This window comes from Oncorhynchus kisutch, linkage group LG4, assembly GCF_002021735.2.
Source record: "Oncorhynchus kisutch isolate 150728-3 linkage group LG4, Okis_V2, whole genome shotgun sequence".
NCBI lineage: Eukaryota > Metazoa > Chordata > Actinopteri > Salmoniformes > Salmonidae > Oncorhynchus > Oncorhynchus kisutch.
Genome location: NC_034177.2, coordinates 22,259,852 through 22,275,614, shown reverse-complemented (window position 1 = coordinate 22,275,614; position 15,763 = coordinate 22,259,852). Strand labels below are relative to the sequence as shown.

The 15,763-nt window shown below is 44.6% G+C and overlaps 1 protein-coding gene across 7 annotated transcripts in view; it reads right to left on the bottom strand.

Annotated features, from left to right (window-relative positions):
* LOC109888558 (A-kinase anchor protein 13) overlaps positions 1 to 15,763 on the bottom strand; it is a 156,617-nt gene that overhangs the window by 28,819 nt on the left and 112,035 nt on the right. For 5 of the 7 annotated variants that reach the window (XM_031822659.1, XM_031822661.1, XM_031822662.1 and 2 more), the window contains exons 10-13: positions 8,307 to 8,422; positions 3,115 to 3,506; positions 2,452 to 2,508; positions 1,860 to 1,919 (exon numbers count right to left, since the gene is read on the bottom strand). In XM_031822659.1, the coding sequence (XP_031678519.1) occupies positions 1,860 to 1,919; positions 2,452 to 2,508; positions 3,115 to 3,506; positions 8,307 to 8,422 (625 nt within the window). The remainder of the gene's footprint in view (positions 1 to 1,859; positions 1,920 to 2,451; positions 2,509 to 3,114; positions 3,507 to 8,306; positions 8,423 to 15,763) is intronic. The other 2 variants (XM_031822664.1, XM_031822665.1) reach the window with 2 other exon arrangements.

Here is a 15,763-nt window from a genome sequence, read left to right as displayed (position 1 = left end):
AAACCCTGGGCAGGAAGTGAACTCACACCCAGCAGATCTTCATGCTCCAGAAAGGATGACACAATCAGTTATTTCAAAACTGAAACCACACAAGTGGAGTGCACAAGTACATACAGATATACACAGTTAAAGGAAAAATCCACTCCAAAACAATATACTGTTGATACAGTCCCAAAATGTTTTGCATGTCAGCAGTTATGTTTTGAAGATACTAGACTTTGAAGAAGCAAAGGGTCACTTGCCACATCATGATGATGATGCGTTTTGCACATCTTGATATCTTGAAAACTTGACAGTGAACTAATGAAAAAAATAACGAAATATATTTTTTGAGTGGATTTGTCCTTTAACTAGATCCCTGCAGTGAGGAGATGATGAGATACAGAGAAGAGGAACAGCATGTATAGACAAAGAAAATACATATGAACACCAGCACAAACAGGAAGAAACACATACATGTAAACCTAAACACAAATGTAAGGGGGAAATAACTGAAGTAAAATAAACATAAAAATACAATTCCCCAAGCTTCAAATCAGTTAAACAACCTAGTTAACTTGATTAAAAAGTGTAGCATATTAAATAATAGGCGACAAATAAACTCCTTTGAGACCATACTTATTTAATTTATGAATGCATAAGAAATCAGCATTAACTATTAGAGTACAACAGATCTATTATCTCATTCTAGCTGTGTGTCAGTTGATCCTCTCACTGAAGCTGTAAGTCTGGCTAAGCGAGATGAACAGAACTAAAACCATAACTCACCTGCCTGGCTCACTGATGATGATGATGACTATATTAGTCATTCTAATCTTTGCAATAGTTAACAAGCAGTGTAGCAGTATAATACTAATGTTCTACAGATGCTTGATTCTTCCTCTCTAAATTCTAGCTTCCTTGTCTCAGAAGAGAGAGAGAGAGAGATACAGAGAGAGAGAGAGGGGAAGAAGATAAGTGACTGTGCATCGCTGAGGCCGACCACAACTGACCAACAAGGTGAATAAGACAAAGAGAGAGCAACGGCAGCAGTGACAAAGCATACACCAAGCCAGAGACACACCAAGCCAGAGACACACCAAGCCAGAGACACACCAAGCCAGAGACACATCAAGCCAGAGACACACCAAGCCAGAGACACACCAAGCCAGAGACACACCAAGTCAGAGACACACCAAGTCAGAGACACACCAAGCCAGAGACACACCAAGCCAGAGACACACCAAGCCAGAGACACACCAAGCCAGAGACACATCAAGCCAGAGACACACCGAGTCAGAGACACACCAAGCCAGAGACACACCAAGCCAGAGACACACCAAGCCAGAGACACACCAAGTCAGAGACACACCAAGCCAGAGACACACCAAGCCAGAGACACACCAAGCCAGAGACACACCAAGCCAGAGACACACCAAGCCAGAGACACACCAAGCCAGAGACACACCAAGCCAGAGACACACCAAGCCAGAGACACACCAAGTCAGAGACACACCAAGTCAGAGACACACCAAGCCAGAGACACACCAAGCCAGAGACACACCAAGCCAGAGACACACCAAGCCAGAGACACACCAAGCCAGAGACACACCAAGCCAGAGACAGACCAAGCCAGAGACACACCAAGCCAGAGACACACCAAGCCAGAGACACACCAAGCCAGAGACACACCAAGCCAGAGACACACTAAGCCAAAGACACACCAAGCCAGAGACACACCAAGCCAGAGACACACCAAGCCAGACACAGACATGCACAGAACAGAGAACATGCAGAGGCCTCTTCCTCTCTTTTTATTTATTTCATTTTGTTTGTGTGTTTGTCCTCTTAAGCTATTAGTTGACACGGTGATGGCATACCTTCTGCTATCAATCTGTTCCAGGTGGGGAGGGGGGACGTTGGAGGGACACCAGCTCATACTGACAGGGAGAAGCCAGGGAGGGAGAGGGATGGAAAGAGAGAGGAGAGGAGAGGAGAGGAGAGGAGAGGAGAGGAGAGGAGAGGAGAGGAGAGGAGAGGAGAGGAGAGGAGAGGAGAGGAGAGGAGAGGAGAGGAGAGGAGAGGAGAGGAGAGGAGAGGAGAGGAGAGGAGAGGAGAGGAGAGGAGAGGAGAGAGAGACAGACAGGAGCAGAAGGGAAAGGGTGATGTTATTTCAGGGTGAGATGTGATGGTCAAAGGGGTGAGTTAATGGGGAAGGTTTTTGTTCCAGTGAGGTGTCTTGATACATATCATATTGGAGAGAAATAAAGTTTTCACTGTCTTCATTCTTTATGTTTTAGAAATGATTTTTCCATTGCATAAGGCACATAAAATACAATTTGATTTGATTAGGGAGTGCTCAATATAGGTAGCAATGCATTTGACATTTTCTTCCTGTAATTAAAACACAGCTTGGCAGTGACACACCAGGGAGAGTCAGAATGGAAACAGTGAGGAATAACTGTGTGGTACCTTCTCCTATGAAATGTTGGCTTTCGAGGCTTCCCTTCCCCTTGACCTTGCAATAAACTGAGAAGAGATGGAGAGATGAGGAGAGGACAGAAAAGATGGGATGAACAGAGAGAGATAAGAGCACTGACAGTACAGAACATGATCACATGGGTGATAATGAATTAAAAGGAAAATGGTGCCAATAGAAATCACAGTGTTTAACCTTTGACCTGGACCAGGTCTTTCCCACAAAGTCCACTGAAACAGAGGTGCCTCCAGGCTTATCTAACTGTACTGTATAAGGCCCCCTGAGGGAAAAGCATGGATTAAATACACACAAATATCGACATACACATGCGCTCACACACACAAACAGTGGCCCACTGACACACAAACACAAAGTGTCTGAACTTGAGGCCGTATGAGGACCTGTCCTCGGAAAGCAAGTCTCTGTCAGTCTCATCCCTGCAGACTGCACTTCCCAGGGTACTACTGTCTCAAGTGACTCCCCGATAGATATCATCATACTGAGGACAAGTCAGGATACTGTAGGAGTTGGAGGCTTATGATTCACACAGATTATGACTTTTCACCACTCATCCATAGCTATCCTTCCTGGGTATGTACTATAGGGTAGTGAGTGTGTTGAGTTAGAGGTCAGTGTGTGGGGTTAAGAGGACTCACCTGCGTTGGTTCATGTCTGTGTCTCCTGCAGGATTCTTCCCCGGGCCCCAGCTGTGCCGGCGGAATGGAGAGAGCGAGCGGATAGAGGAGCGCAGGATAGCGGAGCACACAGGCACCTCTGTCAGCTTGTCTTTCCTCTCGTCCTCCTCTCCCCCCCTCCCTGTCGTCTGCCAGGCGTCTCCGGCACTCCAACTGGCCCTAGTGCTCAACACCCCTGCCCCCGCCCCAGCCCAAGCGGGGCCCACTCTGCCCTGGGAGGAGACACTGAGAGGACCCACACTGCCCTGGGAGCTGGCGCTGAGGGGACCCAGACTGGCCACGTCGTCTATGGAGGAGAAGGACACCGACACACCACTGTTGCTTTCACTTGGCCTAGTCACAGCCTCCTCTCCCTTTGGACAGAGAGAATACAGAAAGACCCTGTTACCCACTGCAGTCAAAGTCAACTGAATGGCATTGTGGAAGGATTTGGGATTGCACATTTCAGCTAACACATTTGGGTAAGGGGCACTTTGTTTTATACCAAAAACAAAGCTAAAAACATAAATTATACTAAAGGTGTGAAAGCTAAATACATCTGTATCTATTGTCAAGGTAGTCAGTTTTGACCTAATGTCCTGTCTTGTATGCCAGTGAGGTTAGACCTGATGACCGGTCTGAGCTGCCTTTAGTCTGAGCTTACTGCAGCCTTCAGTGTGGCGAGGGGAAAGGGGAAGGCAGTGAGAGAGAGACATGCTGCTGGGAGAGAGAGTTCTTTCCAGCCCTATAAAAGGTTACATAACAACAGAAACACACACACACCCTTTAGGGAGGCCGGTAGGCAGGCAGGCAGGCAGGCTGCAGATGATTTCCATTGGGACTGTATCATTAGTTTTCACATTGTCCAGTAGTGGGCGTGCGAGCGGGTGGTGAGCTAACGGACGGCCACTGTGGCTCAGAGCATAATCATGCAGGCCCATTTATGAGGACCAGGCCATAGAATATCAGCTTCCAGAACAAATGAGTCACCCTTCCTGAGCTCATGCAGCAGAGCAGCAGTCAACCAGCTAACACTGTCTACACAAACACACACCTATAGGCAAGGTTATTATAGTAAATGAAAACTGAAACTAAAACAAGAACTAAAATTGGAAAAACTATTTAGTAAAGTGATATTAAAACATTTGAAAAAAGAAAACTATACTGAAACTACTCTATTTGACTGTAAAACTAATTAAAATAAAATAAAAACCATCATAAATTAAGTTTCGTTTTTTTCTTCTACACTCAGGACAAAAATCTAAAAGGGGATTTCAAGCTTTTTTGGTAATGGGGTTTTTGAGCTTCTGAATCTGGCGGTAAATGCTGCCAGTTGATGCCGATGTTTCAAATAGGCGTAGCTTGTGCATCACTATCCTTATCTATCACGAGCTAACAGTCAAGAAATCTGAGGGCGAGCACAGGAAGTAACTGAGCCAATCTAGAACAGCTTGTGAAGTTGATGGAGCCGTTCGCAATCCAACCAAACCAACTTCAAACTGTCAGCCATTCACTGATTGATGTGGCGACTTGCCTTGAGGAACACTTGCAGTCAATTACTGTTGCAAAATAGTTGGCACAGGTCCTCCTGAAGTTACTGCGTGAGCTCTTCGCATGCATACTGAATCCTCTGGCATCCAACTTTCATCCAACCCCTGCATTAGCTTGCCTCATGGCACAGATACAGAGATGTTATGTTTATCCAAGTCTATGGTCTTGGCCCATCACCTAATGTATTACTGCCCCTCAGCAGCAAGAAGTTGCATCCCCCCCAAAAAAGACTATAGGCCTACAATACATAAATAGCTCCTAGCCTCCCACGCATAGGCTACTTTCTGTCCCTAACACTAAAACAGAAACATTTTAAATAATAAAATGAAATAGAAATGTTGTTATCAAACTAAAACTAAATAAAAACTAGTAAATCAAGTCTAAAATCTAACAAACTAAAATAAGTTTAAAATAAAATGTTAAAATCTAACATGAAAACACATGTAATAACCACTATACTAATTTTGCCTACAAGACCCACACGCAGTCACACACACACACACACACACACACACACACACACACACACACACACACACACACACACACACACACACACACACACACACACACACACACACACACAGCTAAAAACTTAGCTTAAAAAATGGATTTGAAGGATTGTTTTAAAGGGCCTTTGAGTAGTGAAAGTCTAATTGTAACAGGTCCTTTTTTGGTCACTGACTGGCTGTGTCTGTCCAAAGTGCTGAGTTCACTCCAACTTTCAAAATCTATTGCATAATGGCGGAGGGGCAGAGACAGGTCTGGGAGTAGTTAGAGGGGAGATACAGTGCCTTTAGAAAGTATTCACACCCCTTGACCAGCCTGAATTTGACATGGATTCAATTGAAATTTTGTGTCACTGGTCTACACACAATAACCCAGAATGTTAAAGTGGAATTACATTTTTAGAAATGGTTACAAATGAATAAAACATGAAAATGTCTTGAGTCAATAAGTATTCAACCCCTTTGTTATAACAAGCCTAAATAAGTTCAAGAGTAAAACTTTGCCTAACAAGTCACATAATACGTTGCATGGAATCACTCTGTGTGGAATAATAGTGTTTAACCCCCTAGACTTGGTTGATGGGGGGAGGGGTCGGCACAAACTAATGGAAAGGGGAGATTCTCACGAACACCTCTCCGTTTTGCTCTACGACCCTAAAACTGTCACAGAACTCGTCTGAAGGTAACCGGTACCGGGTTTTAAAAAACAAATGGAAGCATGAAGATTGTTTTGTGACTAACCAAAAAAAAGGGGTTAAATATGTCTAAAATTGTATATACAGTGCATTCGGAAAGGATTCAGACCCCTTGACTTTTACACATTTTGTTACGATACAGCCTTATTCTAAAATATATAAAATAATGTTTTATTTTCGTGAATCTACACACAATACCCCATAATGACAAAGGGAAAATCAGTTTTCAGACATTTTTGCAAATGTGTTATTTAAAAATATATATATATTCTTTCTTTATATAACTATTCAGACCCTTTGCTATGAGACTTGAAATTGAGCTCAGGTGCATCCAGTTTCCATTGATCATCCTTGACATGAACCTACAACTTGTTTGGAGTCCACCTGCGGTAAATTCAATTGATTGGACATGATTCCGAAAGGCACACATCTGTCTATATAAGGTCCACAGTTGACAGTGCATGTCAGAGCAAAAACCAAGCCATGAGGCATTCTCCGTAGAGGTCCAAGGCAGGATTGTGTCGAGGCACAGATCTGGGGAAGGGTACAAAAATATTTCTGCAGCATTGAAGGTCCCAAAGAACACAGTGGCCTCTTCCTAGAGCTGGCCGCCCAGCCAAACTGAGCAATCGGGGGAGAAGGGCCTTGGTCAGGGAGGTGACCAAGAACCCAATGGTCATTCTGAGCTCCAGAGTTCCTCTGTAGAGATGGAAGAAACTTCCAGAAGGACAACCATCTCTGCAGCACTCCTCCAATCAGGTCTTTATGGTAGAGTGACCAGATGGAAGCCACTCCTCAGAAAAAGGCACATGACAGTCCGCTTGGAGTTTGCCAAAAGGCATTTAAAAGACTCTCAGACCATGAAAAACAATGATTCTCTGGTCTGATGAACCAAGATTGAACTCTTTGGCCTGAATTCCAAGCGTCACGTCTGGAGGAAACCTGGCACCATCCCTACGGTGAAGCATGGTGGTGGCAGCATTATGCTGTGGGGATGCTTTTCAGCAGCAGAGACTAGTCAGGATCCAGGAAAAGATGAACGGAGCAAAGTACAGAGATCCTTGATGAAAACCTGCTCCGGAGCGCTCAGGACTGGGGCGAATGTTCACCTTCCAACAGGACAACGACCCTTAGCACACAGCCAAGACAATGTAGGAGTCACTTCGGGACAAGTCTCTAAATGCCCTTGAGTGGCCCAGCCTAAGCCCAGACTTGAACTCGTTCTAACATCTCGGGATAGACTTGAAATTAGCTGTGCAGAGATGCTCCCCATCCAACCTGATGGAGCTTGAGAGGATCTGCAGAGAAGAATGGGAGAAACTCCCAAATACAGGTATGCCAAGCTTGTAGCGTCATACCCAAGAAGACTCAAGGCCGTAACACCTGCCAAAGGTGCTTCAACAAAGTACTGAGTAAAGGGCCTGAATACTTGTGTAAATGTTTTATTTTGTTTGATACATTTGCAAAAAAATCTAAAACACAGTTTCTGCTTTGTCATTACGGGCTATTGTGTGAAGATTGATGAGGGAAAATGATTTTATCAATTTCAGAATACGGCTGTAACGTAACAAAATGTGGAAAAAGTCAAGGGGTCTGAATACTTTCCAAATGCACTGTATATATTTCCTGATTTAGAACAGACACAAAATCTTGTTTCTTATTATTTATTTTTTGACTGTCCTTTTTGCCATTTATGAATATGTTCTTCAATGGTTCTATGGCCTTTAGTATTAAATGCCAAAATCAGTATTTATCCACAAGAAACAAGAAATGAGGACCAAGGCTGTAATGTGAAATTGCATTGGAGTGCCATTATGCCGCAGCAACAAAAAAAGGGTGGGGGGCAGGGCAGGGGAGGAATGAGCGAGCGAGGGGGATGAGGTCATAATGAGTTAGCTGGCCCAGGAAGGAGTGCTCATGGTAGGCTGCTGATGTTACATGGAAGAGGCAAGCTGACCAGTCTGCTGTGGACTGGAGGTGGGGGGATGAGGTCATAATGAGTTAGCTGGCCCAGGAAGGAGTGCTCATGGTAGGCTGCTGATGTTACATGGAAGAGGCAAGCTGACCAGTCTGCTGTGGACTGGAGGTGGGGGGATGAGGTGATAATGAGTTAGCTGGCCCAGGAAGGAGTGCTCATGGTAGGCTGCTGATGTTACATGGAAGAGGCAAGCTGACCAGTCTGCTGTGGACTGGAGGTGGGGGTCAGAGGCCAAAACATAAACTAACGAATAGAGGAGCTGGGAATTATATGGAAATATATCACCAGTCATAGACCATGTTGTTTGTGTTATAGGATAACTGACTTATAATATACTCGTATGCTATCATGTCATAGCCACTCAAGACACAGGCTTACTCTTCTTCTTTGACGGTGTTGTGACTATAAAGGGAATGTCTCGTTCCAGTGTGCTGATCTCACCTTTCTGAAGACACCTTCCTCTCCCAGACTGTCCAAATCACTGACAGAGTCCCGCAGGGCACCGGTGGTCGACACAGAGCCTCCAACAATCTCTGAGCATGGGGATACTGGGAATTCTGGGAAAGAGACAATTGGTATTAAGATTAGAGTCAGATATTTACCATGGCAAGGCAGCACATATTTAATTGTATTGTTATTTTTAAATGGAACCTTTATTTAAGTAGGCAAGTCAGTAAAGAACACATTTTTATGTACAATGACAGCATACTCCAGCCAATGCAGAGTCAATTGTGTGCTGCCCTATGGGACTACCAATCACAGCCAGATGTGATACAGCCTGGATTCGAACGAGGTACTATAGCGACGCCTCTGGCACTGAGATGCAGTGCCTTAGACCTCTGCGCCACTCGGGAGTCCCAAGTCAACAGGCTTTAAAAGACAATCAGATTTTTCAATATCAAAACACAACAGAAAGATTGATCATCAAGGTCACATTTTGTAAGAGAATTGGGCCAGATTCACCACTTTGATCACAACACAGTCAAATGATCAGTAAGAAAAATGTGCTGCAAAACATAATTGCATCACTAGTTGCAATCCTTTTGGGCAGGATGTTGATGTCAGAAAGGATTTTATTCTATGAGTATACTGTATGAGTGGGTTGTTGTTTTGTCATTGTTTGCCCTAGCAACCAGTGGAACAGTGGAAGTGAAAGTTGCCTAAAGCGAAGGGAAGCGCATAACATAAACACAAGATACAGTGATTTGGAGGTCTTTTTAAGCTATGATCGAATCAAATCAAATATTATTGGTCACATACACATATTTAGCAGATGTTATAGCAGGTGTAGCGAAATGTTTGTATTCCTAGCTCCAACAGTGCAGTAGTATCTAACAGTGCAGTAGTATCTAAAAACGATTCACAACAATACACACGAATCTAAAAGTAAAAGAATGAGATTTAGAAATATATAAATATTAGATTGAGCGGCATTGACTAAGATACAGTAGAATAGAATACAGTACATATGAGACAAGTAAAGCCGTATGTAAACATTATTAAAGCGACTAGGGTTCCATTATTAAAGTGGCCAGTGATTCCAAGTCAATGTATAGAGGGCAGCAACCTCTAAGGTGCAGGGTTGCGTAACTGGGTGGAAGCCGGCTAGTGATGGCTATTTAGCAGTCTGATGGCCTTAAGATAGAAGCTGGTTTTTAGTCTCTCGGTCCCAGCTTTTGATGCATCTGTACTGACCTCGTCTTCTGGATCATAGCGGGGTGAACAGCCCGTGGCTCGGGTGGTTGATGTCCTTAATGATCTTTTTGGCCTTCATGTGACATCGGGTGCTGTAGGTGTCCTGGAGTGCAGGTAGTTTGCCCCCGGTGATGCGTTGTGCAGACCGCACCACCCTCTGGAGAGCCCTGCGGTTGCAAGCTGTGCAGTTGCTGTAACAGGCAGTGATACAGCCCAACAGGATGCTCACAATTGCATCTGTAAATGTTTGTGAGTGCTTTAGGGGCCAAGACAAATTTCTTCAGCCTCCTGAGGTTGAAGCGACGCCATTGTGCCTATTTCTCCACACTGTCTGTGTGGGTGGACCATTTCAGATAGTCAGTGATGTGTACACCGAGGAACTTGAAGCTTTTCACCTTCTCCACTGCGGTACCGTCAATGTGGATAGGGGCGTGCTCCCTCTGTTGTTTCCTGAAGTCGATGAACAGCTCCTTTGTTTTGTTGACATTGAGTGAGAGGTTATTTTCCTTGCACCACTCTCCCAGGGCCATCAACTCCTCCCTGTAGGCTGTCTCGTCATTGTTGGTAATCAGACTTACTACTGTTGTATCATCTGACAAACTTGATGATTGGTTGATGATTGAGTTGGAGGCGTGCATGGCCACGCAGTCATGGGTAAACAGGGAGTACAGAGGGGGCTGAGCACACACCCTTGTGGGGCCCCTGTGTTGAGGATCAGTGAAGTGGAGGTGTTGTTTCCTACCTTCACCACCTGGGGGGTGGCCCGTCAGGAACTCCAGGACCCAGTTGCACAGGGCGGGGTTCAGATCCAGGGCCCCGAGCTTAATGATGAGCTTGGAGGGTACTTTGGTGTTGAGTGCTGAGCTATAGTCAATTAACGGCTTTCTTACATAGGTATTTCTCTTGTCTAGATGGGATAGGGCAGTGTGCATTGCAATGGCGATTGCATTGTCTGTTGATCTATTGGGGCGGAAAGCTAATTCAAGTGGGTTTAGGGTGTCAGATAAGGTAGAGGTGATATGATACTTAAATAACCTCTCAAAGCACTTCATGATGACAGAAGTGAGTGCCACAAGGTAATAGTCATTTAGTTCAGTTACCTTACCTTCTTGGGTAGAGGAATATCTTGAATCAAGTGGGGACAGCAGACTGGGAAAGGGAAAGATTGAATATGCCTGTAAACACAACCAGCCAGCTAGTCTGTGCATGCTCTGAGTACGAAGATAGGGATGCCATCTGGGCCAGCAGCCTTGCGAGGGTTAACACGCTTAAATGTCTAACACACGTCGGCCACGGAGAAGGAGAGCCCACAGTCCTTGGTAGTGGGCCATGTCGGTGGCACTGTGTTATCCGCAACGCAGGCAGAAGAAGGTGTTTAGCTTGTCCGGAAGCAAGACGTTGGTGTTCGCGACGTGACTGGTTTCCCTTTGTAGTCTGTGATTGTCTGTAGACCCTGCCACATACATCTCGTATCTGAGCCGTTCAATTGCGACTCTACTTTGTCTCTGTACTGACGTTTTGCCTGTTTGATTGCCAAACGGAGGGAATAACTACACTGTTTGTATTCGGCCATATTCCCTGTCACCTTACCATGGTTAAATGCGGTGGTTCGCGCTTTCAGTTTTGCACGAATGCTGCCATCTATCCACGGTTTCTAGTTTGGGTAGGTTTTAATAGTCACAGTGGGTACAACATCTCCTATACACTTCGTGATGAACTCAGTCCCTGTATCCGTGTATTCGTCAACGTTATTCTCAGCGGCTACCCGGAACATATCCTAGTCCGCATGTTCAGTAACAATCTTGAAGCAACGATTCCGATTGGTCAGACCAGCATTGAATCGACCTTAGCACGGGTACCTCCTGTTTGAGTTTCTGCCTATAGGAAGGGAGGAGCAAAATGTAGTTGTGATCTGATTTGCCAAAGTGAGGGCGGGGGAGGGCCTTGTAGGCATTTTGAAAAGTTGAGTAGCAGTGGTCCAATGTTTTACCAGTGCGAGTACTACAGTCAATGTGTTGGTAGAACTTCGCTAGCGCTTTCCTCAAATTTGCTTTGTTAAAATCCCCAGCTACAATAAATGTGGTTTCCAGTTTGCATAAAGTCCAGCGTAGTTCTATAACCGATGACAATTATCTTGGGAGTTAATATGGTCGGATATGATTGAGGTATTCTAGGTCGGGTGAACAAAAGGACTTGAGTTTCTGTATGTTATCACAATCACACCATGAGTGGTTAATCATGAAACATGCATCACCGCCTTTCTGCTTCCCGGAGAGTTCTTTATTCCTGTCTGCGCGATGTACTGATAACCCACATGGCTGTATGGATGGGGACAGTATATCCTGAGAGAGCCATGTTTCCGTGAAACAGAGTATGTTACAATCCCTGATGTCTGTCTGGAAGGGGATCCTCACCCTGAGCTCATCTACTTTATTATCCAGAGACTGAACATTAGCGAGTAACATACTCGGAAGCGGTGGATGGTGTTCACGCCTCCTGAGTCAGACTAGAAGTCCACTACGAATATCTCTTCTCCACCGGTTGTTTTTTGGGGCAGCCCCTGGAATAAGTTCAATTGCCCTGGGGGAATACGAACAAAGGATCCAATTCGGGAAAGTCGTATTCCTGGTTGTAATACTGGTGAGTTACCGCCACTCTGATATCCAAAAGTTATTTCTGGATGTATGTAATAACATTTAAAAAATTGGGCTAATAATGTAAGACATTAGGAGCTAGAAACAGAGCTGCCATATAAACTCAGCAAAAAAAGAAACGTCCTCTCACTGTCAACTGCGTGTATTTTCAGCAAACTTAACATGTGTAAATATTTGTATAAACATAACAAGATTCATCAACTGAGACAGAAACTGAACAAGTTCCACAGACATGTGACTAACAGAAATGGAATAATGTGTCCCTGAACAAAGGGGGGGTCAAAATCAAAAGTAACAGTCAGTATCTGGTGTGGCCACCAGCTGCATTAAGTACTGCAGTTCATCTCCTCCTCATGGACTGCACCAGATGTTCCACTCTTCCACCAAGGCACCTACAAGTTCCCAACATTTCTGGGGGGAATGGCCCTAGCCCTCACACTCCAATCCAACAGGTCCTAGACGTGCTCAATGGGATTGAGATCCAGGCTCTTTGCTGGCCATGGCAGAACACTGACATTCCTGTCTTGCAGGAAATCACGCACAGAACGAGCAGTATGGCTGGTGGCATTGTCATGCTGGAGGGTCATGTCAGGATGAGCCTGCAGGAAGGGTACCACATGAGGGAGGAGGATGTCTTCCCGTAACGCACAGCGTTGGGATTGCCTGCAATGACAACAAGCTCAGTCCAATGATGCTGTGACACACCGCCCCAGACCATGACGGACCCTCCACCTCCAAATCGATCCCGCTCCAGAGTACAGGCCTCGGTGTAACGCTCATTGCTTTGACAATAAACGCAAATCCGACCATCACCCCTGGTGAGACAAAACCGCAACTCGTCAGTGAAGAACACTTTTTTGCCAGTCCTGTCTGGTCCAGCGACGGTGGGTTTGTGCCCATAGGCGACGTTGTGCTGGTGAGGACCTGCCTCACAACAGGCCTACAAGTCCTCAGTCCAGCCTCTCTCAGCCTATTGCAGACAATCTGAGCACTGATGGAGGGATTGTGCATCCCCGGTGTAACTCGAGCAGTCCTGTACCTGTCCCGCAGGTGTGAGGTTCGGATGTACCGATCCTGTGCAGGTGTTACACGTGGTCTGCCACTGCGAGGACGATCAGCAGTCCGTCCTGCCTCCCTGTAGTGCTGTCTTAGGCGTCTCACAGTACGGACATTGCAATTTATTGCCCTGGCCACATCTGCAGTCCTCATGCCTCCTTGCAGCATGCCTAAGGCAAGTTCATGTAGATGAGCAGGGAGCCTGGGCATCTTTCTTTTGGGGGTTTTCAGAGTCACTGTGACCTTAATTGTCTACCGTCTGTAAGCTGACCGTTCCACAGGTGCATGTTCATTAATTGTATTTGGTTAATTGAACAAGCATGGGAAACAGCGTTCAAACCTTTTATAACCTCAGGGGGCTGAAGAAATTTGGCTTGTCACCAAAAGCATTCACAAACTTCTACAGATGCACAATCAAGAGCATCCTGTCGGGCTGTATCACCGCCTGGTACGGCAACTGCTCCGCCCACAACCGTAAGGCTCTACAGAGGGTAGTGAGGTCTGCACAACGCATCACCGGAGGCACACTACCTGCCCTCCAGGACACCCACACCACCCGATGTCACAGGAAGGCCATAAAGATCATCAAGGACAACAACCATCCAGAAGGCGAGGTCAGTACAGGTGCATCAAAGCAGGGGCCGAGAGATTGAAAAACAGCTTCTATCTCAAGGCCATCAGACTGTTAAACAGCCACCACTAACATTGAGTGGCTGCTGCCAACATACTGACTCAACTCCAGCCACTTTAATAATGGAAGTTGATGTACATTTTTTTTTATCACTAGCCACTTTAAACAATGCCACTTAATATAATGTTTACATACCCTACATTACTCATCTCATATGTATATGTATATACTGTACTCTATATCATCTACTGCATCTTGCCATCTTTATGTAATACATGTATCACTAGCCACTTTAAACTATGCCACTTTTATGTTTACATACCCTACATTACTCATCTCATATGTATATACTGTACTCGATACCATCTACTGCATCTTGCCTATGCGGTTCTGTACCAACACTCATTCATATATCTTTATGTACATATTCTTTATCCCTTTACACTTGTGTATAAGGTAGTAGTTGTGGAATTGTTAGGTTAGATTACTTGTTGGTTATTACTGCATTGTCGGAACTAGAAGCTCAAGCATTTCGCTACACTCGCATTAACATCTGCTAACCATGTGTATGTGACAAATCAAATGTAATTTGATGTGAAGTTATTTGGATTTTTACGAATTATCTTTGAAAGACAGGGTCTTGAAAACGGGACATTATCTTTGAAAGACAGGGTCTTGAAAACGGGACATTATCTTTGAAAGACAGGGTCTTGAAAACGGGACATTATCTTTGAAAGACAGGGTCTTGAAAAAGGGACATATCTTTTTTTGCCGAGTTTATGTCGGCGAAATCTTACTTACTTAATCTTACTTAATTGCCTGGCCTGTCAAGCAAATGGGTGCAGTGATACCGAAGGGACACATGGTACAGTAGGGATAAGATTCAAAGAAAGCCGTGCCATTCCATACCCATCTTATCTGCATCAATGACCTTACCATTTCAGTGCTTTAGTTGCCGTTTTCGACCCTTTGACAAGTTCAATTCTTAATTGGTGGCATTTGTGCGAGCTGCACATTCTATCTATATGGTCACCTTACTTTAAAAAAAAAAATTTTAGGAGGCTAAAACCATGATTTGGTCTAAAAGTCAAGTCCATTAACTTCATCATTCCTGTAAAGAAAGTGTCTGCCTGCCCCTGTGCCTGTTTCACTGCTGTGTGGAGCAATCCACTCTCTCTCCTTTCCTGGGAAAACATTTATGTTCCAGGATAAAACAAGTAAAGTGTTCTTATTGTATAACATTTTAAATCCAATTGTGGGGAAACCACAGCTATCATAGTTCTCAGCTTTCTGTAGGTATCATTTTTATTTCTCAACTCGAAATTTTGCGCTCAATATAAACTATTTTGCAACAGAGATACTTGATATGGTTTTGAGATATGGAATGCGCAAAATGCGATATGGCCATTGAGATTGCATAGGCCTCATTGGGCAGCATAGGCTACAACAAAATTTGTCAATTACTTGCCTGAATGTGTTTTTTTTAAGCCATTTTAGTTTGCTTGATATTTGGCAATGTGAAAACAACTGGACCAAATGAAAAAAAATACAATGTAACAAATAATCTAAATGATTGGAACTATAGCTCAGAACTGTGTGTGAAAACGCCCTAAGCCTCTCTCTCTCCTCCTACAAAGCGCTGCTCTCTCCTCTACAGTATGTCTTAATCCTCTGAAATCAAGTTACAACCTCGCCTTTCCAACTGAGATCCTCCAGAAATCAAATTACATTCTGGCAAATGCTCTCCATGATCCAAGCAAGGACCTCTGGAACTCTGACAACCCTCCTAATCTTCATTTATGCTCCTCTCTATCTTATATAACCCCCAATGATTAGTGACTACCTGGCAGAAAAGAAAACTC